The 27,972-nt window shown below is 43.9% G+C and overlaps 2 protein-coding genes across 6 annotated transcripts; both read left to right on the top strand.

The window, feature by feature from the left end:
- Positions 1 to 1,068: 1,068 nt before the first annotated feature.
- On the top strand, positions 1,069 to 22,712 carry ppp1r14bb (protein phosphatase 1, regulatory (inhibitor) subunit 14Bb). 2 transcript variants are annotated; one of them, XM_053415953.1, is made up of 5 exons: positions 1,069 to 1,340; positions 1,434 to 1,745; positions 19,427 to 19,510; positions 19,631 to 19,663; positions 19,774 to 22,712. In XM_053415953.1, the coding sequence occupies exons 2-5, from the start codon at positions 1,545 to 1,547 to the stop codon at positions 19,840 to 19,842; spliced, it is 387 nt and encodes a 128-aa protein (XP_053271928.1). In that variant the 5' UTR covers positions 1,069 to 1,340; positions 1,434 to 1,544; the 3' UTR covers positions 19,843 to 22,712. The 2 variants fall into 2 exon arrangements, with proteins under 2 accessions (XP_053271928.1, XP_053271927.1); XM_053415952.1 differs by having other exon boundaries at positions 1,078 to 1,745.
- brms1 (BRMS1 transcriptional repressor and anoikis regulator) lies at positions 18,050 to 27,829 on the top strand. Of its 4 annotated transcripts, none has more exons than XM_053415948.1 (11): positions 18,050 to 18,059; positions 23,978 to 24,049; positions 25,309 to 25,536; positions 25,638 to 25,728; positions 25,831 to 25,958; positions 26,671 to 26,750; positions 26,860 to 26,956; positions 27,080 to 27,169; positions 27,279 to 27,343; positions 27,435 to 27,474; positions 27,554 to 27,829. In XM_053415948.1, the coding sequence occupies exons 3-11, from the start codon at positions 25,311 to 25,313 to the stop codon at positions 27,571 to 27,573; spliced, it is 837 nt and encodes a 278-aa protein (XP_053271923.1). In that variant the 5' UTR covers positions 18,050 to 18,059; positions 23,978 to 24,049; positions 25,309 to 25,310; the 3' UTR covers positions 27,574 to 27,829. The 4 variants fall into 4 exon arrangements, with proteins under 4 accessions (XP_053271923.1, XP_053271926.1, XP_053271922.1 ...); XM_053415949.1 differs by lacking the exon at positions 18,050 to 18,059 and adding an exon at positions 24,696 to 24,751 and having other exon boundaries at positions 23,969 to 24,049; XM_053415951.1 differs by lacking the exon at positions 18,050 to 18,059 and having other exon boundaries at positions 23,913 to 24,049; positions 27,566 to 27,829.
- Positions 27,830 to 27,972: the final 143 nt, after the last annotated feature.

Below are 27,972 nucleotides of genomic sequence, written 5' to 3'. Positions count from 1 at the left end.
TAATAGTTGTCCTGTGGACAGATTCTCCCACCTCAGCTGTGGATCTCTGCAACTCCTCCAGAGTAACCATGGGCCTCCTGGTTGCTTCTCTGATTCATTTTCTCCTTGTCCGACTCTTCAGTTTGGGTGGACGGCCTCCTCTTGGTAGGTTTGCGGTTGTGCCATATTCTTTCCATTTTCTTATGATGGATTTTATGGTGCTCAGAGAGATGTTCAAAGCTCTGGATATTTTTTTATAACCTAACCCTGCTTCATATTTCTCCACAACTTGATCCCTGACCTGTTTGGTGAGCTCCTTGGTCTTCATGATGCTGTTTGTTCAGTAATGATCTCCAACAAACTCTGAGTCCGTCACAGAACAGGTGTATTTATACTGAGATTAAATTGCAGACAGGTGGACCCTATTTACTAATTATGTGACTTGCAAATGTGACTTGTGAATGCAATTGGTCGCACCAGATCTTTGTTAGGGGTTTCACAGTAAAGGGGGTGAATACATATGCACTCAACACTTTTCAGATTTTTATTTGTAAATAATTGTGAAATCCATGTAATATTTCCCCCCACTTCCAAATGATGCACTATTTTGTGTTGGTCCATTACATAAACTCACGATGAAATAAATTTTAATCTGTGGTTATACCATGACAAAATGTAGAAAAGTCCAAAGGGGGTGAATACTTATGCAAGGCACTGTACATGTCTTCTTGTCTTCCATGTATTGTCTCTTATATTGCAATTTAAAAAACTGAAAAATAACCATAAATTGGCCACCAAGTCCAAACTATAACTAAATGTCCATAGTTCGCTCGGGCATATCGATAATCTGATCTTTTGAGTCGGTACATCGCCTATCGGTATTTTATCTCACCTCTAGTGTAGAGAACCTCCTGAACTGTAAGGGGGGGGGGGGTCAAATCTGTAAGTGTGGGGGGGTTCTAGGCATTCTTTAGAATCATTTGTAAGTTTATTCCTGCATACTGTGCTCGTGCTTGATACCAGTGGGAGAGAGAGCACGCATGCACGCGCCTCTCGAGGCTAGAGAGGGGGAGAGAGAGAGAGAGAGAAGAGAGCGAGAGAGAGGGAGGGGAAGAAGAGACTCAGGGTAGTAGAGAGGGAGGGGAAGAGACACAGAGAGGTAGAGGGACGTGAAGAGAGAGAGAGTCAGGGAGGTAGAGAGACGAGTGTTTCTCTTTGTGCTCAGAGAAGAGTTGAGGCCGCGTCCATCTCTTTTTATATAAGCGGAGTTTGCCTGCTGGAAATAGAACAATAAGCCGGTTACTCTCGTCGCTCAGAACCATTTTTGTGTGTCTTTTTCCCCGGACAACAAAAAGCATCAGGTTCCAGCGCTTGTTTCTTCAGGGGGACATTTTCCACTCGGGATCTGTTTGGTTTTTGTGCGTAATTTGTTGTTTTTGTTTCCAACCGGACAGATCTTCTTCCTCTTCTTCTTCTTTTCTCGCCTCGATTCCTTCCACACCTCCCCGGTTCTTCTCACCTCCCCCCTCTCCCACCCACCAACACCACTGGAGAAACAAGCGACCATGGCTGCCGTCACCAGCCCGGAGACGAGCCCTCCGCCCCGGGTGTACTTCCAGACGCCGGCCGGCACCACGGAGGAGCCGGAGACGCCGGTTCGGAAGCAGGGACGCGTCACCGTCAAATACGACCGCAAGGAGCTGAGGAAGCGGCTGAACCTGGAGGAGTGGATCATCGACCAGCTAACGGACCTGTACGACTGCGAGGTAAAGACCCCCTCTTACAATAAACCCGCATGCAAAACCGATCGAAGCCATCGATCCGGCGGCTCTGCTAAGTAATAGGGCTGGGGGTGGTGGTGGTGGTGGTGGTGGAGTCTGTCCATCAGCTCCTCTTTGTGTCCCAACTGTTGACAAAGAGACATTAAAGGGCCCCTGTGTCGCTGCTGGCCTAGCTTCGCTCCTCCGGTAGCATGTAGAGTATCAGGGCCATGTACAAGTACACGTGGTGGTGCATGATGGGGCACGATGGGGCATGATGGGTAACGGCACCAGAAGCGATGAAACCATGTGAGAAGCTCTGTGGTGTAACTTCACTCCTCCACCCACAGGTTGGCTAAATGTGGCACAGGCAGATTTATAGTCCTGATCGTGAAATGGACTGCCCCTGTCCCCCCCTCTGATTGGCTGGAGCTGATTTAAAGCACACCTGTAAATGCGTCTAGTGCAATATCAACAGTAATCCAATATAGCAATGTAAGGACATGCCTTGTGTCTTTGGTTTATGTGCAGCTGCATAAACCAAAGACCTTTCTTGTGTCCTACTTGCAAACTTTGAAAGTTTAAAGCGCAGTGAAGCCGTTTTTCACACATGACCTCTGGGTAAAATCTGGAGATATGACTTCAGAGGGTTTTTTTCACACGTTGCACAATGCAGCGATGGGTTTTCTGCACTGACGCTTTCACAACAGCAATAAACCTCCTGATAATTCAGGTGAGAGGTGGAGTAGGTTGTAGAAGGCGGGGGGCAGGAAGTGACGAGTTAACTAGATCACGTGACTTTGTTTACAGCGTCCTGACCCTGTTGTCAGCCCTTATCCCGAACTCTCCTGACATCTGCCTCTTCTAGATATATGACATCTAGAAGCTTAGAAGCAGGACATCTCCTGGATCTCTGCAGACATTATACTAGGGGGGGGACCTGGAGGATAAAGTCCCTAGAAACTGCAGAGCACCTCAATCAGATATTTCCAGAGCAAATACAGAGGAACCACGGAGTCCGGTGCGTGTATGGACGCTGAGTGAGAGGGAGTGAGCTACTGTAAAGTGGTGGTGCCAACAAGAAAAAAACTAGCAGTAGAGGCCATACCTCCTAGGGGTATGACATGCTCTGTCAAACATCAGACCCGTGGTCAGAGTGACACATGTTGGAGCTGTGCAGTGATAATGTAACCTGGCGGCAGCTGCGGTGGAGCTGCTGGCGTCAGTAGTTGGTAAGCTCATGTCAAGTTGTCAACTCCACTGAGCTGCCGTTGACCCACATTCTATTCCGAGCGTGAGGAATACAACGACTTAACAGGTTTGGAGAATTCCTTGTAGGCTGAGGTAGAGACGTGGAAGATCACACTGTTCTCACAAACTCTTACCCTATATTATCCCAGGCCACTGTGAATGAATGGGGTCATTTCGCGGCAAAGTCTAAAAATCGATAACCTCTCTTATCATGTGAGGTAAGAAGACCAAATAAAGTCGTCTTTCCCACGTTGGTCTCCGCTAAGTTTCTCTTCCCCACTTGCAGTGAGGGATTTTGTGGCAGTGTGTGGGATATCCCGTGAGATGTGGATAATAAAGTGGCAGGGATATGCCAGAGGCTCATGTGCCAGCAGAGGTGATTAAATGGCCTGCAGAGGATTTTCAAATCTGGGGGTGCCTTGATTGTCCGCCAGGAATTGTACGCTATGCGACAAAACATTTGCCACGGAGAAAATCTTTGCGGTACTATGACATTTTGACAAATCTTTTTTAGATATTATTTGGATCCATTGCACTGATGGTGTGTTATGAGTCCTGCTTTTCAACTTCACAAACAGTCGCACAAAGACTCCAGAAAAATCCCTCGCCGATGGACGCACAGTGACGGTAGCTGTCGTCTCTAGATATCGAGACCTGATCCCTGCACTGATTTATTATAGACACTTTACATGGTTTCAGATTATAAGTGTGAGTGTAACTTTAATGATTTATTTTTCACATTTCTTTGGACCCACATTCCTCCTACTTCTCCTGTTTTTTGGCGTTCGTCCACGGTAGTTCGCCCCTTTTCATTGTCCGACTCCCGTCCCCGCCGAGGCTGTTAGACAACAAAGAGATGAACTTACAGTCGGTTCACTGATGGAGACACATTGGGCTCATTTAGACGGGGGAAATGTGGAGCACGTGCTACCGAGCAGTGTAACCAGAGAGGCAGCTTCAGCCGGTCGGGGGGCAGAGCAGGAACTGGGACGACCCTGTTCACCGACAAGGACAAGGAGCACACTTTTCTTTCTTCATCTCTGCCTTTCACTCGCCATGTCTCTTTTTGAACCGACTCGTTTTAATCCACGTTTTCATTTGTCGGAATCATTATTCCCACTCTATCACCCCCCCCTCCCCCCCCCCTTCTCTCTCTCCTATTATGGATGCACATTTCAACAATTTAGCACACCGGCACAGACTTTGTTCAACGGGGAATTCATAATGAGCTATTTTCCCCATTCATGTAATCCCTTTAAAAAAATGCTTCAAGCTATCGGCCGGGCGTTTCTGCGATGCTGCCTGTGATGTATTCGTCCTCATAGGCACTTAGTCAGCCTATCAGTCAGAGTTGCTATGGTTAAAAGTGAGGAGCCGAGCCGTCCTATGATTCCATGGCAACAGGGTTGGTTAACTGTTTATGTTGGTTAACCGTGGAGTGGAACAAAAAAGGGCTGTGTCCATTTCATCAAACGAAGCTTCGAGGAATTGCATCGATTCCCGAAAGAGCCCCCTGATTTATTCTGCATTGTAATTAAAGCCATCCAGTTATTATATTAGCAGGGGCTTGATAAATGGCTGCAGTTGATGTTAATGTGGCATTTGCTCTGAATAAGAAACACTCCAGTTGTGCTGCGGCCAATAGGAGGGCTACTTGGAGAATGTTGATATGGTCCAGGAATAAAACATTTTTTAATTATTACTAAGTATATGTATCGACTTTGTATATGGATTTATATCAAAATACATATAGACTATTAGTAGGACTGCAAGCTAGCCCTGACTAACATTAATACTGACAGATCGACTGTATGGAAAACTGGATGGGCTCTTTGAAAGCATTTAACTCCACAAAGGCTGATTCCCTTCTCACCGTGTCTAAGCAGTGTTCCCATTAATCATGTATACTGTGGTGGCCCGATACATTCTCGCCACAGTCTCACCGTGAACCAAAAATCATTTTTTTTCCTTTTTCCTTATGATACCATCAGAGAACTCGTCTTTCAGGCTTTGGGAGGTAAAACTAAATTGTGCCGTGTCTGAATAATAAAAATAAAAGCCTCCGATGTGAGTTAATAGAAGCAGCAGCAAACGGAAAAGCCTTGATTGAAAGGAACTGAAAGTTGTAGCAGATTATTGTTCTACTTATTCATGAGCAACATCAACAATGACGTATTTACAAGTGATGTCCGAGGGATCTACGAGGAAACCTTCGTCCCAAATTCACCCGACACATCTTTCTATCCTCAGAATTGATGCAACAGAGCAGTAAATCCCACAATCCCCCTCCATCTCACAGTTTATGTCTCAAACCCAACTATAAACTGTGTTAATTCAAGAAACATAAACACTTCAGTGCTAAGTTTCACATGATAAAATCAGGGAGTGTTTCCTTATAGATAAGTTGTATATACACATTCTCTGTTGTTACAGCGCCCCCCCCGCTCTAATAGCGGCTCTGTGTATGAGGTGCTAAGTGAGTTTGAGCTCACTCTAGGGAACAGGAAAGGGGGGGTTGAACTCATCAGTTCCTCGACTCGGCTTCTAGTAAAATTATGAAGTCTCACTCCAGGCTTGGTTCCATTTCCTTGGTAACTGGGCGGTTAAAATTGTATTCGTCATGTAAAGACCTATTTCCTTTCAGTTCGCTGTGTTTTCAGCATGAGTGCACTGGAGCTAACCAGTAGCTACATGGTTAACAGTGGAGCGAGTGGGCGGACCAATCCCCAGACTCCAGGGTCCTACGTGGCCACACACATAAACACAGATGGGGATACGAGGGAGAACAGTGGCAGAATTGGTGAGCAGGAATGCAGTGAACAGAGGAAGAGAGGGGGAAAAAAGCAGAGGGGAAGGAAACTGTAGCTGGAGTAGGCAGGGATGTCAGAGAGGGAGAGAGTGTTTTTGTGTCCACTGTTATTGCTGCTATCTACACTGCAGGCCATAAATGAACGATCTTGTTACCTTGAATCAAATTGGGGATTTCTCTCGGTTTGAACATTGGGGGAAACGTTTTGATAATGTAAGTTAACGAGTCAGCACAATAAAAAACATGGATCTAGTTGTTTTAAGATATTTAATGAAGAATTGTTACATATTATATCTTTAAAATCACATACGATACATTAGAAAAAAGCAGAATGTAACAAGGGCAAAGAAATGAAAAGTCCACAGTTACAGGGAAAATAATATAATATATGAGATAGTTAACCAATGCAGTCAATATAAAGCAATTGTCTAAATTCAACAATAAAACTAATTTACTCCTATTGAAACTCTAGCAAATGAAGGAAATGCATCTGTATCCTTCAGTAAGTCTTATAAATCCATATAGGACTACACAGGAAATGCAAACGCTCTGTTCATACTCTACTCTTTACAACACAAACACACCATAATGAACAGCAAATGCTCCTCTGGTCAGATTTAGTCCCTGAATCTGTTGACGTCTCCAACAACAAACAGTTAAAGCAGCGATACATCCTGTTGTTGTGTGGCTCTACAACTAACTCACTAGAAAGAATTGGGTTGGGGGAAGCCTGACTCTGGGAACAGCTGTAATTTCATAGCTGAGAATGAAGTTGGCTTTCTTCAGTCGGGGCACAGGAACACACAGGAGGCCGGCAACATGTGTCTAAAACAGTGCACTTCAAGGTCTGAATACCAATCAGTATTGCCCTGATCGCTCAGGGTATGGAAGAGGGTGACTACAAAGAGTGGTTGTTACACAGCGGGAGTGAAAGACTCCAGTGTGTCTTTGTAAACCCCCCCTGCTCCGCACCACAAACACACACAGACACACACACACACGTTAATAGCTTAAATGTGGTCCTACACATGCATAGTTGTCTTCCTGTGTGATGGAGTGAGTCAGCATGTGCTGTTGTCTGACCTACTGACGGACCATGTGAGTGTTTTTAGAGGGTGAATAAAGTTAGAGAGGAGAGAAGACGGCCAAGAATGTTGTGAGTGAGGGAGACTAAGCATTTATTGTTTGTTTTTCGATTGGCGTGTGAGTAAGATCGGAAGGAAGTGAAGAAAGCCGAGCGAGAGATCGCATGGTTTGAGAAAGAGAGAAGGAGGGATGTGAGTCATTCGGTGCAATGTTTATGGAGCTTGTCACAGGTTTGCGAGAAAGGATTAAACACATAAAACAAATGAACAATATTAACTTTCACTCAAAGGAACTTTTGCCCCGCGCACACACACACACACCTGTTGATTCACACAAACACACTCCCACAGGTCCTTATGGAGACAGCATGCTGGCTGTCAATCACTTTTTTAAAGGGATTGTTGTTAAAAATGTTCACGTTTGATAGTTCAGAATCAGAATCAGGTTTAATTGGCCAAGTAAGTTGTACAAACAAGGAATTTGACATGGTGAAGTGGCTCTCAATGTTCTTACATAGAATACACATAACAACACTAAACAAAACAAACAATGCGATGGTCTAAGAAAAAGAAGAAAATGAAGTGCAGGGATAAATATTGAATGGTATGAGTATTACAGTTGTACAGTGAGGGTGAAATAAATAATATAATTAAATATAATTACAATTAATGTAATTTGAAACATAAACGTCAGGTTGAGGTCTGGTTAATGTCAGGATTTGACAATATAATACATTGCATGTATGGGGGAAAGCGAGCTAATGAGAAGAGCAGGATATTTAGAAGACATACATTTTCATCATCTTCTTCCTTTCAACTTAATGTTTTACTCAAATGTGGAGCCTGACTGATGAGGCATTTTGGGCTGATACTATTACCAATCAGTTTATCTGTATTAACCAAAAATTGGCAATGATTCTCCAGTTAACTTTGTTAAACTGTTATGACGAAAAAATGTATGAGGCTTGATATTTTACAATTGAAATAGACATTGAAATAAGAAAATTGACTTAATTGCATGTTTTAAAAAACACTGACACTAATATATCAGTGAAAGACTCATATTGGGTAAGTTCATCGAGATAAATGAGGCTCTACTTAAATCTGAGTGTTTAATGCATTTAGTTGATTAACTCATTTTGCATACACTCTACATTTTTTTCATATTTTTCGGGCTCTTCCTGTTTGTCGCGGTGTCTTCTGTCATCTCCCACAATCCCTGTCATGTGTCAGCCGTTATGACCCTGACGGCACAGTACATACTGATTGCCTGACACCTCCCCACCTCGTAAACCCGTCGGTATTATGTTTCAGACTAGCTAAGCTCGATGAGCTTGTCATTCCACCCTCTGTCACAAGGATCAGGCCCCCGGCCAAGAGAAGGGTTTAAACAATACAGGGTTTAACAAAACCATTTTGCCGTAAAGATCACATGTGGTGCAGGGCGTGTCTGGAGAGAGATAATGAAACCGAGCTGCTCTCGGTGTATCTAACGGCAGACAGCGGCTTGTTTGAATGATGAAGGTCATAAAGAACAAAGGGTGTTATCCATTTATACCCTTCTTGCATTTTAAGACCATATATAGCCGTTTTGTGAAAGCTCACACACTCATCCGGATGCTTTTAAGGTAAACAGGCCATAATAGTGTGGCAGTTCTCTAAACGTGGCTCCAGGGTGCTGTAGCCGAGCACTTTTTAAATGAGCGATGAATATGAGGGTGTTGGTGATGCACGCTCACGGGCCTCCATACTAAAACCATATTAAACAATAAAACACGCTCAGCCATCATCCTGATATGAATCGGTTGCGACAACAGTTGGTGTGGATCGTCGGTACAGAGTCATCACCACACAGAGCCTCTTTGTGAGTTATGCCAACTGCCTGCAGGTAGAGTGAGGTAACACACTTTCACTGGGGAGAGTATTTTAGTCCCAGGAGGTGCATTAAGAGCAGGCACCCGTTAAGCTGTAATTGCAGGGAAGCAGGTTTGAGTTAATGGCTTTATTCACCGTCTTCCATTGTGTTGCGTGTATAATGTGCTTATTAAACGCCAATGACAGAAAGTACAGGAGCAGTGCACGCTAGCTTCCCTATTGATGACAGACTGAGGATGTGACTTTTAATATTAAATAGCTGTAGCTTCCAGAAGGGGAACAAGTCATGCTCCGTCAGGTACAGGCTGCTTTGCCAGTGACTCCCTGACCTGATGTCCATCTCAGCCAGGCAGACAGCCACTGACCTAAAGAGGTCACAGGGTGAGAGGCACGCGGCGCCATGTTGGCCTCGCGTGTCCTCCATGAGGTCACCACAGCGGGAAGCCTACCTCAAGCTTCCGTGGTATCTACTGCGTGCTTACACGTCATGTGGAAGGATTCTCATGCTGCTAGGAAAATCGCTCTGGTTGAAATGGCACGGCGGTGTGGAGAGATGGATGGATGGATGAGAGATGTGTGGACAGATGGACAGACAGCTGGCAGCCTGACAGACAAGTAGATGGAGGAATAATGTGACCTGTTACTTCTGTCAGATCATTCAGAATCTTCAACTCAGACAAGGATTATAAATACACAAGTTGCTCATTCCATTTTCATCTTATCAATGAAACACTATTTGATATGTTATTTTATTATTCAACACCCTTTGTGCTGTATGTGTAGTTTCTGAGTAGGAAGGACCAACCATATTTGGGCAAAGTGTCTGATTGACAGGAAGGTGCTTGGTCACACACACCCACACACACACACAAAGACAGGATGATAATGAGTATTGACTGAACATGTCATCAGGTGTTAAATCATTAAACTCTGAAGAATTAATACATGTGATGACTTGAAAGAAGAAATGAGAGAAAGAATCAGCTGCAGCCATGTGAGTTGTTTTCTTTTATCCAGGAGCTGAAACCTCCCCAGTGTTCACAAGGTCAGAGGTCGTGTTGATGACTGATCAGTGAGAGAATTCTAATAACATCTAATCCCCAATCCCACTTGGATTTTATCTGTCATGGCAGAATTAATTGAAAGGCTTCACGTGGAAATGACTGTGAAAAGTTTGGATTTAAACTGATAGAAAGAATATATCTAAATGAGAGCTGATCCTACATAGTCAAACTCTCCTCCCGCTCCAAACTGTCACAACAAAGGATTAAGTCACCCAGAGAATGGCATGGCAAATTAACTAATGAATGTCGCCAAGAGTGACATAATGATAATCTGTTGTAATCCTTGTTTGTATGCCTTCTTTTTTTAATCTGCACGTAATCTCTCCTTTCAGTCCAATTGTAGTGGTGATGACTCCCCTGGCTCCTAGAGGGGCCTTGTAGAGGACTCAGAGGAATTCTAGGAATAAGAATAAAAAATAAAATATATGACATCTTACAGTATCAATATATCCAGATATATCGAATCCTAACCCCTGTATCGTAATACTTTGCATATCGTTTTAAATATGCAGTCATAGTGTGTGTGTCTGGTCTTCCTCTCTCTTCTGAATGTGTTTCCGTTTTATTGTATTATTGATTGTTTGCTCCTATGATCATTTGTCATGAGACACAGCAGGAGGGTCCCGAGAGGATTTCTAGGAATCAAATACATGTTAGAAACAATGATCAAGATCTCATTTTAGCCACGATTGTTCCAAAGCTAAAACATAGTTGAATTTCAAATAAAAACATGGAAATCGTCTTCAGCCTTTAGATTTCTGTGTCTCCATGTGAGAGACAAAGAAATGTGTTTATTATCTGGGAAACAGTTATTGATTTCTATCAGTAGGTCTTTGTTGTGAAGGCTGCTTGACAGTTCAATGGAGAGACACATTTTTGCCTTCATGCAGGAGTGGGTGAGTGTTAAACAGCGACCGAGCTCCAGCCCTGTTAGCATTGGCAGTTGTCCTCCCAGGGCTTGTTGTCACCCTGAGGAACCAACAACTGTGTGTGTGTTTGTGTGTGTGTGTCTCTGGAGAGGCTGCAGCACAGACATGTCCAGTGAACACACAGAAACCACTGAACCGTTGACTCAGGCCAAACAAGCTGATGTGTGAATCATTCAACCATGCAGCGGGGCAGCCATGACTCTGGGCAGCTTTTCGGGGAAGGGTCGAGGTCGGGTGACATTTCATGTTCTAACTCCACAAACAGATTTTGAAGCGAGTTTGATTGTGTGTGTGAGTGATTGGAGATTAAAGACCTTCACCCTGTGGCAGTTTTAGTAGAAAAAATCTAATAAAATAGATGTGTCTGTGGCCAATCACAGACCAAATTAAATGATAGGCTGGCGTATCTGTCTGTCACTAAGCAGCCTGCCTTCCTGTGCTATTACTGACCTTGACCAGAGTCTTCAGCTGGGGAGATGTAGGCCGCTAAAGCAGAGACAATAGCTGAAGTTAAGGGAGAAAAGAAGTTAAAGAAGAAAATCTTCTAGCAGTTGTCCGAACTTTTCGTCTGTTTTCACTCCATAGATTATTTATTCTAGAGGAAAGATCTGGGCCAAACCATGAAATATAGCACCAGAGACTCTGTCATTCCCTCCTTTGCTAATAATCTCTTACTATGCTACATGCTATTGTCACCAAATTGCAGTGTCAGAAGGACCCAAACTACCGTGCCTGACGTCTAATTATAGTGATGAACGTTTCCTGGCATCATATAAAGATACGTCCTCTGTTCTTGGAGCCGGTTTGGTTTGGCGTTCTCCTGCAGTAAGTCTGAAACAACCCACACAGCACTGGTACACAACAGCGGGACCACATCACCACACAGGCAGACTCTCGAGGCTGTGCTTCTTCCTTACTTTCCAGCACAGAGCTGTTTGCGTGTTATCTGTGAGTGAGATAACAGGAAGGCTGACGGGGCCGCGGAGTCAAAACAGACGGACACGGTGGTACCATGTAGGAACCGATGGTCACATCTTGTTTTAGTAATACTAAGAAGTAAGGATCTCCAGGAGGTTTTACACAGAGAGTTGTGTTGTGAAGTTTTATCTTTCATTAGTGGAAAGAAAACGGTGACAGCTGAGCCCCTTCTCTCTGTTTTTCACATGACTCAAAACAGGATGTCATATTCTTCCTGGGAGGAAGTACATCCATCTGATTAGACGTGCAATAGAGATAATATCAAACAAACACACACACACACACACACACAAAAACACAAATACTCCAGACTAGATGAAGCAAATTCTTGTATTGTATTGATTATGGATTGTGGTTCACGGTTGTGTGTGAGGCCACATATTCAATACAGCAGCCAGTCACCACTTAGATTAATTGTGCACATGCACGCAACGACACGTGCACGCCCACAATCGCACAAAGAGTAGCGTTACTAATGTCACCCTGTCCTCTTAAAGTGGTTCTGTTAACTCTACAACACACACACACACACACACAAACTCGGCTAGCCACTTCCCACAGATACCTCCAACCTTCAACCTCCCCCTCCCCCGTTATCTCCCAAGGTCACGTGCTCAGACAGGAAGTAGCTGGGTGAGCTGGTGCTTTAACCCCTGCAGTGCTTAAGAAAACAAGAGGAGACTTGTATACATCTGCGTTTTTCTGGGGGTCACACATCTCACATATGAGTTTGTCACCTAAAACTGCTGTAAGAGAAGAGAGCATGATAAAAGGAGGCCGGCAGGATACTCCAGATTCCTGATAAGCAACCATGTGTGTGTGTGTGTGTGTGTGTGTGTGTGTGTGTGTGTGTGTGTGTGTGAGACAGAGCGCGATAAGGGGGATGGAAGGCAGCAGGCGATGACTGACACAAAGCATCCCTGATCCTTACACCCCTGCTGACCCCTCGGTGCCTCCCTCACTCTCTAAATTATCTCTCTCCTTTTGTCATAAGTGCTATCACGCCCAAGGCAAGGTGGTCTAAACGCTATGAACTGGCCGATTACAGACACACTGAGGGTGATTAATACAAGAGCAGCACATCGAGCCGGAGAGCGAGGGCATCAAAGCAGATATGAAGATAAAGAGAGAGAGGGAGGGGGGGGAAGCAAGGACAGGAAGCAGGTTCGAGCCCTGTATTTTTCCACTACTCTCCACTCTCTGTGTGTGTGTGTGTGTGTGTGTGTGTGTGTGTGTGTGTGTGTGTGTGTGTGTGTGTGTATCAGATGACAGTCGACCAAATCAGGTGAACGGGTTTCATGAACTACCACTTTGAGTTGACTTGCAGGCAACTTTTCAGCTTTAAACTTCATTATAGAATAGGCCACGATTTAGTTTATTGACTTGTGTACTTACATTATCCAAAATGTTTTTGGAGTAATATCCAGTTTCATTCGAGGTAACTGGACGTTTCATTCTGGTCACCACCACATCTGGCTTCTGCTACTACTTTCCGGACAAACAATTATTGGCGAAGCAAAAACACACAGCTTGCCAAACCGCCATTTTTTCTGTCCTCTGTTTGTATTGGTCACTCGTAATGGATCATGATTTTTTCATTGCCAGTTTGCTGCCTGAGGTGAATATAACTTTACTCCGTCATGCAGATATTCATCTGAATCGGTGATGAAAACAACAACTTCCCCTGATCCCACGCTTCTTCATGATGTCATCACATCAGGTTTTTTGTTATTGCTTTGACTTAAAGACCTCTAGGGGCGTAAGTTACATATTGTTCATTTCACTTATCATATAAGGTGAAATGTTTCCATATTGGCTTGACCATAACTATGCAAAGTTTAGAAATTACAAGTAAGAAATTGCTTAATGTCTCCAGTCCCCTTGTTTTTATCATATGTTTGTCGTCGGCTCAACTCCAGTTCTTTTGCACATCCTGCCTTGCTCAATCAGTGTTTCTTCAATACGCAGGTCTGCACATGAATGAAGGTGTGATAGTTTAAAAAAAGCTGAAAATCTGAAGCTCCTGATCACGAGGAATTCTGCATTCAGTGTCCGTGGGGAATGGCTCCAGCATTTCTGCGGCCTTAAAGGACAAGCAGTGTGTCCTTAGTTAGCACAATTCTATTTAATGAAAGTGTTTATCAAAAAACTGCTCTGCTATTATGTGTTGTCCACTGTTCACATCCTTATCAGACCTGGTCATCATCCAAATATTTCATCAAGACATTCTGTTCCTTCCACCATGTTTGTTTGTTCTGTGGTCATGAGCCTATCCATGTCTGTACTCGCTTCTTACTTGTTGTCACCCTCACATCTGTCGTTCAGCACACCTCAGTGAACCATCGAATGATCTCTACATCTTTGAGGCACCAATAAACCTTTATTAAGTATTGATAAAGTGCTGAATGATTTATCACTCAGGCCTTTCGATATGGACCATTTAAAGACCGATGATTAAAGTTCAATGCATTAAATCCATTACAGATGTTCAACAGTTGAATGAGGCAGACGATCAGCTGCTCTGGTTTCAGACCCTGATATTGTATCAGTGATAAATTGGTAACGTGCAGCCCACAGGTCAGCCGCTCCTCTCTCGCCATCTGTGTTCCCCCACGTCTCTCCACTGCCCCTGTGCAATAACATGGCAGAGCATGAACAAGTGAAGCACAAAGGAGGAGCAAATGGAGTAGAAAGGAAGTCTGGTGCATAAATTATCACTTTGCCAGACGAGTCACAACAAACTCGAGCAGAAGGAAGCTGGAGTGAATGGCGACATTGTTCGGCGCCACGTGGCCCACTTTTCCCTACCTCTTCCTCCTTCCTCCATCCTGTCTGCCCCTGGCCATCACCTCTTCCCTCTGTCTCCAGCTTCCTTCTCCCCCCACTCCTCTTTTCTCCAAACAGTCCGCGCAGCCAGAACATTGTTTTCGTCTTTGTAGCAGCGCGGGGCCAACAGCCACCCTTAAGTCTGACTATTTTTATCCCGGTGTGTTACTGAGGCGGCAGGAAAGCAAAAGTGGCTGTTCATCGCTCAAACTTGAGCCTCTCAGCGATTCCTTACTTTTTAATTATCTTCATCTCCGCTTTCCCTGCTGCACAGTTTGCACAGATCCTATCATAGGAATTGGTAATGTAGTGTGGTACCACTGGAATCCATGCTGTGTAATCCTTGTAGGTGGCCTCTGTGACCTACTTACACACACAGCTCCCAGAGTGAAGTTGGCTTCCTCCCATCTTATTACATGTAATACGGTCGTGTTGATATACACTGAGCTTCCTATTAGCATTTGGCCACTGGCTGTTGAGAATCTCCTCTCTTTGTACCCTGAGGTCTGCTTCTTTCATTCCGCACAGCCTCTCATTGCATCATCTTTGTCTCCGCTCTTTCTGGACACAAATCTGAAACTCACAGTCACGTTGTTTCATTTGGAATCAGATCTGAGGTCAGTCAAGTTAAAACAAAAGCTTTGGACGCGTGACTCAGTCTTTTAATGAGTAAATTCTTTGAGGGAACTTCCAAGAAGATCTAACTTCCCTTCTCCTTCTCCTCAGTTCCCCTCTGAAGAGGTATAAACAGTAACAGTGATGATAGGACTTATTTGGATGTAATGACCTACTTGTGTGTATGTTTGTGTAGCTTATGTTTTTCCGGTGCTCTATTTGCTATTTGATCTGCGGCCACGACACAGCTCCCTGTGAGAGAAATAGTACTATGACACACACACGCACACGTACACGCACACACACCGCTCTCATACTGTCACATCTCGTTCTGCTCGGTTCTGCAGGCAGCCTCCAGACAGACATTGTGTCTCTCACAGTGGAGGTGGTGGTGATGATGGTGTGTGAACCGTATTTGCAAGCCCGTCTGGAGGGGTGTAATTAAACTTTTAGAGACCACAGAACAATGAGTCAGTATCCCAGTTCACAGACTGTATTTAAAGATGGACACAGCGTCCCCAATGGGAGTAATGTTCACATTCTCCACAGCATCATCATTAAAGCCTCGTTTTGACTCAGAACTTTTAGTCCAAGGCACTCTTTTTTTCTTGCAGAGGAGATTAGCCTGCTGATATATGGACAACCCGCGGCTACAACAAACTGTTCAACTCCAGTCCACCAGGTGGCGGTGGTGCAGAACACTATACAGCACTGATGAGGTTATACATAAACTTTATAATTACAGGACCGCAGTTTACAATTTCCTCTCAATATCAGCAAAAAGTACTCAGGAGTGCCTCGACTTTCTTCTGTACAAGTTTTTTTAAATGGTGACTGAAATAAAATGCTGGAGTGCTCTTACCAATCAGGTGTGTTTGGTTCTGCAAGCCCCACCCTAAAGGTTCTGGGTACTTTCGCATAGCAGGGATTTATTTTTAGGGGTAAAAAAGATTTCCCCGGAACGTTATTCCGAACCTGATCCCTGTGGTGGAAACACAAAGAGTTCCTCCAAAGGTTCCTAGCCCTGAGGGGAGGTTTCTGCGGTCAAAGCATGGCTTAAAAAAAAACCCAATGAGAGGCATATCCCTCTGGTAGAGAGTGGAGAAGCTACAGTACGGAGCAGGGAAGTTGTTCTGAAGGATGTGGTGGTAAAACACATTACTGCACTGCAGCTGCTGCAGTATCATGTGTCAAACACCTAAACACATGTAGATGGGTTTTGAATGATCCCCACAGAGATTTGCAGTTAAGCAAACCTGTTACCTCCAGATCGCTGCTTTGTTTAGACGCCTGCAGTGTGTGTTGGGAAGTAACTGGTAGCCGTCTTTTAGTCTGCATCACATCTGTGGCCAACAGTGAAAACCCCCTCCAGACTCCAGACTCCAGACTAGTTCAGTAAGTCCATCTTTGTTTCGGAGATCCTCCCCAGTGATTCCCCGCTTTCTTTGTGTCTCCTCTCTGAAGCTTGTCTTCCGGCCTTTTTCAACCTCCCTCCCTCGTCCCCCTCGTCTCCCTCCTCTCCCTCACTCTTTTGGGCTGCTTCACTCAGCTGCTCCCTCTTCTCAACATGCTTCTTAGCCTCCTACCTTCCTTCCTCTTGGCGTTCCCCTTCCCCCCTCGCACATTTGAGTCTCAAATCGCTTTCACGTAAGCCGCATTAAACTAGTATCACTTATTATTTCCAGTACATTGAGCAGCAGGTACATTGTGTTTATTTTTTAGTATGTAACAGCAATTAGAAGTAATATAGAGCCAAGTTGGTATTTCTCTTTTATTTCCTTTCTATATATGAACACACCTCCACTGGAAGTCTTTCTTTCTTTCTTTCATTCTAACATGTAGCAGCACATAGAGCCCACATGTTCTGCTGATGAGTCTTTGTGTGAGACTGGAGTGTGTGTGTGCGTGTGAGGGAGACTGTGTGTGTAAATCAGATAGCTTCAATATGTCTGCAGTGTAAGCATGTGTGTGTTTCAGTGTATGTTCACCTTAATGTGTGTGTGTGTGTGTGTGTGTGTGAAGATTAATTTGTCCCATTGTTGCTGGAAAGTCTTATTCTCATCTTTTGTGTGTTTGATTTGGCACATTTTTGTCTGTGTTGCTACTTACTGTGTGTGTGTGTGTGTGTGTGTGTGTGTTACTCTGCTGACACTAAGTCTGTCTGTCACCTCCAGTCTCTATCTCACACATACAGACTGTCCTGCTCTGACTTTAATCCTTGTACCCCAACCTCTCCACACACCAACACAGACACACTCACACACACACACACACTCACATCAAGACACACACTTCATCCAGCTCAGACTTATTAAAAATATTTTTATAATTCTTTAATCCGTGTGTGAGTGAGCTGTGTATATCAGAGGCAATGTGTGAGATGTCGACGGAGTTCTCACGACAATAAAAAGCTACCATTTGGTTTACGTGACACACAAGTGTGCACACACAGCATGCTGCCTATGAGTCCACATGACTTTGAGAGAGCGAGAGAGAGCGTGTGTGTTGGAGTAGGGGGCAGTCGGGCAGGTGCAGAGACAGCTGGTGTGGGCTACTCTAACCAAGGGGGAGGACGAGAGAGAGAGAGAGAGAGAGAGATTCCAAGAGAATGACATGAATATAGGGGAGCGGTTGAGCTGCAGAAGAGGGGTAAATGAGTGTTTGTACGAGTGTGTGTGTGGGTTTGTGAGTGTTTGCACGAGTGTGTGTGTGTGGTTTTGTGAGTGTGTGTGTGGTGTTGCCAGCGGTGAAGCGCTTTGATGGAACACACTGAGCTAGTGTGTGTGTGTGAGACAGATGGAGAAATGGAGAACGTGTGGGAGACTATTAAACCACTTTTAATACGGCAACAGATTAATCAGACAAAGAATTGATCGCATGAAGAGGAGAAGGAAGGAAGGAAGAGACGAGACACTAAGAAAGAAAGGACATGGTATTAGCATATTTCACTGATGGCTTTAATAAACAGTATCAATTCAATAAGCCTTTTATGTAAGGGGTCATCTTGTTAGTATCAGGCAATAATTGCTGGGCTTCAATTTAAAGTCTGCGATTTCCACCTTTATTTGCTGCAGCTTTTCTGCTTGAATGGGAATTACACGAGAACCTATCGTCTAAGTTTCTGCTCGGCTCTGAATCAGTACGATGATTGAACTGAGCGGATTCCCCCTCAAGAGATTCAGAAGCCAACACTTTCACTCAAGGCGGCAGTGTGACAACCAGCAGTTCACAAGGAAGAAAGAATTAATGTTACCAGATTTACCCGATGGATTCAACAGCGTTTAGGGCAAATCTACATCTTATCAATATTACATGTTTTAGGTTTATGTCTAAATATTCACCTGGTGTCAACAACAAGTGCCATTGGCTGGAAAGATCAATACCACACTCGTATGTAAACAAAACCCCCACATTTGTCCGTTTGTACATTTCGACAGAGCCAAGCTAGCCACCAGTCCTGTCTTTATACTAAGCTAAGCTAACTGGCTGCTGGATTTAGCTTCACAAAGGCGACACAAGGTTGAATGAAAACTAACATGTTCATATTATTATAATATAAACACAAAATATAATTAAACATATGTATTGCATTTAGCTTGATATTTTTCAACAGGGATTAAAAACCCACCTCTCCAGTCTTATAATTGAATGGGTTTTATTGTTTAAGCTTATTCTGTTATGTTTCACCAAAATTTTACTGATGATCATCTACATTCTATTGCCTTCACTTTCTTTAATTGTTGTCTTTCTATTATCAATTTTGAATTCATTTTTACCATCCTGTGTTTTGTCAATCGCATGGAAACCACTTTGAATTCATTTTGAGTTGCTTGAAAGGTGCTATATGAATAAAGTTGGATGGATCCGTTTGATTTTGGTCTTTTCCTCGCGTGCTTGATCAGTTCCCCTTGTTCGTGACAGATAACCGTCTACCTGCCTGTGTCTTTGTCTCTTCTCTGTCATGTTCTGTACAACATGTGGTGGTAGGAAACCGCCCTCTAGTGTTCAACAGAAGAACATACACCAGCAATTGCACCAGGTCAGAAATGCCAGTGCTGATCTATTTGCAGGCGACCACATAACATAAACACAGGGACTAAGAATAGAGCGGATGATGAGGATTTCGTTCCGTGAAGGAGCTCCTAACGGGGATCGGCCACTTTTGGTTTCTCGGGAACCGTGTTAACGAACCGATGTGTTTTTGTTGTCTCTGCATGCGCTCACGTGTCCTCTCCTCTTCCTGTCTGTGTTGCAGGAGGAGGCCATCCCAGAGCTGGAGATAGATGTGGACGAGCTGCTGGATATGCCCAGTGACAATGATCGTGCAGCCAGGGTCAAGGTAGGACATGGAGACTACCTTTTACAAATGAAAACCGCTGGGTCAGATGTGTAGAAAACGCAGTGCAGGTCTGAAAGCATCACAAAGCATCATTTCACACTGTCTGTCTCTGTTTTACAGGAATTGGTGGTCGACTGTTACAAACCCACCGAGGTAACAAATCTCTCCTTTCCTCCGTCTGTCTGCGCCCAAATCAACGTTTTGGTTTCTGACTCCACCTCATGTGCTCTGTCCCTCCTGTTCCCCCCCCCCCCCCCCCGTAGGACTTCGTCTCAGACCTGCTCGACAAGATCCGGGGGATGCAGAAGCTCTCCACGCCTCAGAAGAAATGATGGCGTCCCTACTCCTCCTGCCCTTCCTCCCCGGGCATCCTCCCTCCTCCGCCCTCACCTCTCGTCTTCCTCTCACTCCCCATTCTCTTTTGTATTCTAACGTCAATCTTCTTCCATTGAGGAAATTTTTTGTTCCTCTTGTCGTTAGGCCCTCTGTTCTTATCCCCATTCTTGTTTTTGTTCTCCCCTTCATCTCATCCTCTTCTCTCCCGTTGCCTGGATCCAGTCCCATTAATCCCTTTTATTTCAGATTATTTCTGACATCCCCTGCTTATTTGATGAACTTCCTCCGTAAAATACCACCAGCAAAGAAAGAAAGAGCTCATAATTGATCGAGAGCAAGCAATTCATCGGCCCTGATTCCAGGCGCTCGCCTTTCCTCCTTCACCCTTTATCTAGCTACGCCTCTCCCTCATCCAGCTCCTCCATCTGTCGGAGGAGGAAGAGGAGGGGAGCCGAGAAGAATCCCATAATTACTGGGAGCAGCCGAGAGTGGGAAGAGCCAGAGCTGGCAGAAGCCAAGAAACGAGTGGATGGGTGAACGATGGAGGATGAGGAGGGTTCAAAGGAGGAAGCAGCCAATCGTGGCTCAGGTCTCGACCAATGAGATTCCCTTATTTTATTTGTAAGAGATTTGAAACCAGCCACCCACCCCAATTCTTACGCTGCTTTCTTTTTCATTCTGAGGGCGTGGAGTCAATAATCACTTGACTTTAGATTTAACCTTTTTGAGGTCAGTACAGCAAATGTTCCACCTTAAATCAAAGGTATTTGCTACAGTGGTGCATTTGAAGACTTTTTTTCCGTGTGTGTCTGTTGAAAAAACTGCACTGTGTCATTTTGCGGGGAAAATCTGAGCCTCTGACCACAAGGAGTATTGTGCGGTGTATTTTTAGTCCAGCGAAGAGGCCAATTTGATCCTGGGAACGATGGGTGAACCCAAAAGAAAGTCACTGGTTGGCTGCGGTGGTCATCTAAAGAAATGAATGGTTTTAGGAGTAGGAGTAGATTCTTTTGGGTTGGGCGTGTTTGACTAGATTTTAAATTCTTTCCTCGGATACGTAGGTCTGTACAAAGACGGCGATTTAGAAGCCCCGCGTGTGTGCGGCCTGCACACACACGTGTACGTCTGTGTGTTGAAATGCTACGTGTGTGTGTGTGTGTTGCTACATAATGTACAGCAACATTCTCGTGAGGGTTTTTTCCTGGCCTGTATATTCTGCTGTTCTGTACGACATATTTGAATTTTAGAAGAGGACTGGTTCCTGTTTTATTTTGTTTGTTTTTTTGTGACACACACGCTCACACTGACAGTCCGACAGGGGGACCTGAAACAAAGCTGCCTTGTGTTTTCTTTTCTTTCTAACAACCCCCTCCCCTTCTCTCTCTATTTCTCACTGTTTCTCCCCTTTCTTCGAAGAAATCCTATAGTCCACCACGTTGTGTTGTCACGTTGCAGCGGTCACGTGTCTCCTCTGCGGACACCTTTTGTCTGCCCGTCACATCAGTGGAGCCACCAACTAGACCTCGGAATGGGAGGTCGCTGCTTTGAATTTGAAGCTGTCTAAATGCATTCATCCCTCTTTTCTTCCGTTGTTCTTTCTCATGCACTCACACAGACACACACACCCCCTTGGGGCAGAGGAGACGCATTAGCAAACACAGCTGCCTCTTACACAGATGTGAACACACACACACACACACTCACACACTGAGTGCAGAGTAAAAGGACAGAATTGGAGAGCGAGTGGTCCTCAGCTGACACAAGATCCGCATTTCTGTGCCGCCACTGCCAATCATCTCGAAGAATAAGCCATCTGTTTCCCATCCTGAGCCAATCAGATTGGAGACCGAAGCCCGTCGGCCAATAGGAGGAGCGGTTACATCCGCCGTTACCAATTGCTAACACCTGCGGTGACAGCAGACCTCCACTGTCTGCCTCTTTCTCTCTCAGCACCAACACACACACACACACATAAAAAAATACACATACCAAACACACACTCTGGCCCATTTCCATCGTTCTGTTCTGTCATTTCCCTCTCCTCCATTATCCTCCCTCTGTCCAACCTCCCCTTCTATCCTTTCTTTCTTTTTTTTTCTTTTTTGAAAAACAGATGTTGCCTTAGGTATTATTTATGTTACACAAACCAAATAAACGGGAGACATTCATTTTGAAAACGGTAACACAAACGTGTGTTGCTGAGCAGAACTGCGGCGCGTGGAGAATCTCAGATCCACAGTCACTCCTTTTTCTCTTTTTTCTTGAAAAACAAAATGAGATTCTGGTGTTTCTTTTTTGTAGAAGTGTGTGTGTTTAATACTTAGGCCTTGATACAGTGATACTTTGTTTAGATGAAAACCAACGTTCTTTACATTTACATTGATCTGTTTTTATTGTGATCATGACACTTCTTGATGCCGGGCCTTGGATTAATATATATCTGAGCAGAAATCCATTCAGATTAACGTTGGTGTGGTTGCGTCTTCTCGGTCCTGGTGGCACCTCCAAACCCAGCGCCGTCTGCAGAGACATTGTGATTGGTCCGATCGTAACCATGTGAGCTCAATCCTCTCAATTTGAATGGATTTTTATTTCTAAATCCAGTTTTGGATTATACCTTCCTAGACTGTTATTGAGCGGTCGGTTTTTTTACTGTTGGGGAAAATTGCAAAATATCAAATGATTATATATATGCTGATTATTATCATTGAGGCTAAACCATGTGGATTGAAGGAGCGGTGGCCTTTTTTTGGGACAATGATTAGATCAAACCAACTAACAAATGTAGCAATATCAACAACAGGTCTTGTTTTTGCCCAATTTTGTTACACTTTTATGCAACTTTAATAAAAACATGTAAAATGGACATTTTGTTTCTCTCTCTCTCAATTTGTATGTGACTTCTGTGTAATTTTCTTTGCCACTATACTTAAAAAAAAACCTGATCCTTTAGATACATTTTAAGGACTAGCAGGTTTTACACCACATGAAGAAGTGCACTACAGAAATGATTGCACATTGGGTTTCCTTTTATGATGAGTCAAAATGTCGGCCATGACAAGCCCCTGTTTTCCAAATGAAAAGAATTCCACCTGTATTATTTGCATGGCTCTTGAGGTTTAGCATTGCTTTAGTGCCAGCTTGTGGTCAATGGCAAGTATGGCAACTACAGTACATGTGGGGTGATGGTAGGACACCGTCATCTAGTGGTCATGTAAGGACATTCACAAGCCATTGAAGCTACAGTACAGAACAATGACACAAATGCCATTTAGAGGAGAAAACACAACATACACACAGACACTAACAATAAAGGGTAGGTCTTGTTGAAAGTTCCTTTTAGTAAATATTATCCAGTACTTATCACATGGTGGTTAAATGTGAGTCCAGTCCTGTTCATGGACAGTCAGTGGTGATGACAATGTCCCAGCAGGAGCAGAGAAGAGAGTCTGAATCCTCTCCTGGTATCAGGTTTGTGAACACAGATCTACTACATAGTCTCTTCCTCAATAAGAAATTCAGTTTTTTTCTTTACTTTATCATAAAAAAATGTAAATAAAAACAACTTAAAGGCCTTGTTTTATAGAGGACCATCTTAGAATCAAGTTAGCAGATGATTTTGAATCCGGTTACAAAATAAAGACAAGAAACAAATAAATAACACATTGCAAAAATAATTTTAAAAACGATAATAAAAACAAAACAACAAATTATTTTTATGTGTTATTTACAGGACATTTTTTTTACATAACTGTACTTTACATATTATATTACGTTAAATCACATTATAATATACTTATTACATTGTATTAGTTTATATTATATTACATAATTTAATTTTACATATATTATGACATTACATTACATTACATTGTGGGGAAGATGTAATACTATCCAAAAAAAGCCAGATACGCGCTTTTCGTTTTACCTCCTTCTTATTGGCTAAATGCGATGACCCACAGCAACAACCTGAGCGGTGATTGGCCCCTGCAACGCGTTCTGGCGTTCTGATTGGACGGGCGACGCTCACCTGGGACGGTCGCTCCTATTGGTCGGCTTCCGAGCTGCGGGGCCTGCCGCTGATTGGCTGAGCTCGCGGGGCTGAGGAGTCCGGCAAAGTGTGGAAGTGAAGAGGAGGAAGTAGTTTTTTGAAAAAGATGGAAATGTGGAGAAGGAGAGTTTGAGCCGAGTCGCGCTGAGGAGGTGAGTGTCCCGCTTCCTGTTGGCTCCGCGGGGATTGGACGCTTACTTGTTTACCAACAGAATGGACGTCACTCGTTAATCCTCGTAGGAAGAGAAGCTCAGAGTTGAAGCTGCGTCTGTTTGTCCACCGACATCTAAACACCGGCTTCCTAGTTAACTAGCAGACATGAGACCCCTTCACTGTATATGTGTGTCGGTGTGTGGCATGTCCGTCCCTCTCCGTCGGTAGCTGCTGTTGCACTTGACTTCACTGCGCTCTCACGGATGAGAGGTGAAAATGGCCGAAGCGACTGAGTGTTAGTTTGTGACTCATCCCGAGTGTCTGTGGTGAGTCTGTGATAAACTACATACTAGTTGTTTTCAGGGTGAACCACAGACTTCATGTAAAAGAACCGAGCGAGTAACGTTAACGATCGTTTACTCAATGACATCACGGCAGCTGGCGGTGGGCAAGAGAGGCAGAGCGGAGCAGCGCTTCCGGTTACGTTACTAAATGAAAGCACTGTTGACTGATGTTGTGAAGATGATAAGTTAATATAACATCAGTGATTGTTTTAGTTTAAGTCTTCATAACGCGCTGCAGCATTTAATTACTGTTGGTTTCCTCAAATAACTATCACCTATGTTTGTTTTTGTGCGGTGACAGAGAACCGGAAGTCAAACGGCAGCCCTATTCTGCTGTCTTCTCACTGATAAGATAAGGTAGATATAAGTATAAGATAAGATAAAGATAACAATAAGAAAAGGATAGAATAAGACAAGATAAAATAAAGGTTAGATAAGTTAAGGTAACACAAGACAAAGATAAAACAAGGATAAGGTAAAGTTAAGATAATAAAAGTAAAGGAGAAAATGTACCTGCTATGAAAACAAGCATGCATGTTTACATAGCATGGACATGCTGCTTTAACACAATCATTTCCGAAATTGGGATCAATCAAGTAAATCGATCCATCTACCTACAGACTTATATTAATATATAGGCACTAGATAGGTATAGAATACTATATTATATGAATGTAAACAGCACATCCAACCACTAGCCTCCAACCAGCCATCAGACCGCACAACTCCACAGCACCCACAGTCAAACACTAAAAATAAGGCACCAAATTGAATGGGCCTCCTCTGACCAACAGTGCTCTGTCGTTTTTGCGTTATTTTGCCATCCAAAAGATTTACAGACAAATGCAGACGAAAACATACCTTTGTTTCCTCGTGCCTCGTTGTGAGTTCATTCCTCTTGTGACTTTTCTCAGCCATGCCCGCACAGCCCCCTGTGAGGGAGCCCGAGGAGGAGATGGAGGCAGAAGGAGAGTCACAGCTCCCTGAGGCCAACGGAGAGGTGGAGGAGCCGAGAGAAAACGAAGGGAGAGGAGGCGGAGAAGAGACCATGGAGGAGAGCACGGAGGAGAGGGAGAGCGACCTGGACGAGAGTGAAGAGGGAGAGGAGGAGGAGGAGGAGGAGGAAGAAGAGGAGAGTTCAGGTAAAGTCAAAAGTGCTCAGCTAAATGTGTCACCAGACTGAGTGAAAGAAAAGAAGGAAAAATTGAATTTCATTGTTTCTGTCTCTCTGTCCCCTGTGAAGAGATGGACGATGAAGACTGCGAGCGGAGGAGGGGGGAATGTCTCCACGAGATGTACGATCTTGAAAAACAATTCCAGGAGCTGAAGGAGAAGTGAGTAGAGTCGGAGCGGGGGGGGGGTGGACGACTCCACAGATGTTTGTTGGAGGACGGTAGAAGCAGGAGAAGGAGCCTGACTTCAGCGTGTGATTGCAGGTTGTTTCGGGAGCGGCTGAACCAGATGAAAGTGAAGCTGGACGAGGTGCTCACTGGGAAGGCCGGAGAATACAGGGAACCACTGGCGGCGCTGCAGAACAGCATGCAGATCCGAACACAGGTGGCCGGTACGTGGTTGGTGGTAAACATTTCGATTTTCTCAAAAAGGAAACAACATCCTCCTGTCGGAACCAGAACTTTGATAGCTCATCGATTAACACATAATCCCTCATTTGTTTAAATCGGCACAAAAAGTGAAGTCTGAAAACAGCACTGGTTTTATTATGGTGCTAACTTATGAAATTGAAGGGTAGCAACAACTTACTCTATGAATTAAAGATATGAGCCTTTCACAGAGGTATTGGTATCAGTGTTTATGTTTGCAGATACAATTATGTTCATAGAATAAACAATACAGAAAAGAACATTGCACTCACTTTGTAAGTGTATATTTGATTTCTAAATTCGAGTTCTATAAATTTTGTTGTATTTATTTATACTTGTTTATACTGTAGTTAGGTTTTTGGATAAACTCTAAAATATCAAGCCTCACTTATCATCAATTTCTTTGCCATAAGGGTTTGATAAAGACTTCTCAGGAATCATTGCCGATGTTTCAACATGCTTATCAGCCGATATATCGGTAGACAAGAATAATCCAAATCTTAACATCTGAATCGGGCTCCAAAAATGATTAGCGGTCAGACTCTATTATTTACGATATGCCAAGACACTACTATTAAAACTAGACTTCATATCCTGATGTAAATGTATACGATGTGCTGTACGGTCCACAATGATAACCACATAACATGTGCCTCTCTCTGTCTGCATGTCCAGGAGTGTACAGGGAGTTGTGTCTGCAGGTGATCCAGCACAAGCACGAGTGTGAAGTGCAAGGAGCACGGCAGCACCTGGAGGTGACGCACGCACAGTAGGAACACAGCATACCCAATACTGCACTGGGACACCAGCAGAACTATTGCAATACTGAAACTGTGCGTGTACGCGTGCACACTTGTGTTACAGAGCGAGAGGACGCTGCTGTTCGACGCCATGAAGACCGAGCTGCTGGAAAAGATCCGGCGACTGGACGAGGACAGACAGAACACAGACCTCACCTCGGGTACACGCACCTTTTTGTACCGTGAACATGTTATTTCCTTTCTTTGTCCCTTCAGTCCACTGCCAGAAGACATGAGGCTTCATATGAATGTCATGTGGTGAATGTGATCTGTTCTTATCGCAGAGTGGAGCGATGAGACGAGGGGCAAGAAGTGTAAAAGAAAGATTCTGCCGGGTCGCATGGAGAGAAAGAAGAAAGTAGCTCTTGTTTCCGGTAAAAATAAAAGATCCTACTCTTCACATTTAAACTGTTCTATTAATCCCACCATTTATAACTGCTATGTTGAATGGTCAACTCGAAAACTGCCTTGTCACTCTCACAGGACCTTTCATCGTCTACATGTTGAGAGACATCGACATCCTCGAAGACTGGGCCGCTATAAAGAAGGTGATTTATTCCTTGCGGGTCTGACCTTTCATTTTTAAGTCATTCAGCTATTTTGTGTCCAGGTGTTTCGGTAACGTTGTGTGTTCTCCAGGCGAAAGCAGCACTGTTGCCACTGAAAAAGAAAACTGAAAGTAAGTCCACCTCTCTCTCCCTCAACACACGTCAAAACCACTGCACGCCGTGAAGCTTCAGTCTCTGACCTGTTCTCAGTTTGTCTTTCAGAGCGGTGATGACACGAGGGTCCCAGTGGCAAAGACACCAAACTGAACACCCGCAAACACACATTCCCAGCTTCTCCCACTAGCAGTCCCAGTTTTGCGCCCGGCAGACTTTCGCTCCTTCTTTACGCCTTTGACCCCAACAAGCATCTCTCCTGTCCCTTTGTTATCTATTGCTATTTAAAATAACTTCCTAATGATATGACCACCGTGTATTTATAGAATGATTTCATAATGATGATTAAAATTTTAATGCTTTGTGACACAACTGTCTTGACTCTGCATCTCTTTGTGGTGTGTGTTTATATATAATTACTGCTGTTAAGTAACTTTAACATTTAAAAATATTCTCTTTGATGTAATTTTACTTATTATAGAGTATTATGGTCACTGGAGGAAAATAGGAACATC

Source organism: Pleuronectes platessa, chromosome 23, assembly GCF_947347685.1.
Source record: "Pleuronectes platessa chromosome 23, fPlePla1.1, whole genome shotgun sequence".
Lineage (NCBI taxonomy): Eukaryota > Metazoa > Chordata > Actinopteri > Pleuronectiformes > Pleuronectidae > Pleuronectes > Pleuronectes platessa.
Note: the sequence above shows the minus strand (reverse complement) of the source record. Positions and strands in the feature narration are given on the sequence as shown.

Bases quoted from the DNA above. Each gene is read 5' to 3' on its own strand.
- ppp1r14bb (XM_053415953.1), top strand. From the start codon at position 1,545: ATGGCTGCCGTCACCAGCCCGGAGACGAGCCCTCCGCCCCGGGTGTAC. The intron at 1,746-19,426 runs GTAAAGACCCCC...TCTGTGTTGCAG, and splicing joins CGGACCTGTACGACTGCGAG to GAGGAGGCCATCCCAGAGCT. The intron at 19,664-19,773 runs GTAACAAATCTC...CCCCCCCCGTAG, and splicing joins ACTGTTACAAACCCACCGAG to GACTTCGTCTCAGACCTGCT.
- brms1 (XM_053415948.1), top strand. From the start codon at position 25,311: ATGCCCGCACAGCCCCCTGTGAGGGAGCCCGAGGAGGAGATGGAGGCA. The intron at 27,170-27,278 runs GTAAAAATAAAA...TCACTCTCACAG, and splicing joins GAAAGTAGCTCTTGTTTCCG to GACCTTTCATCGTCTACATG. The intron at 27,475-27,553 runs GTAAGTCCACCT...ACCTGTTCTCAG, and splicing joins ACTGAAAAAGAAAACTGAAA to TTTGTCTTTCAGAGCGGTGA.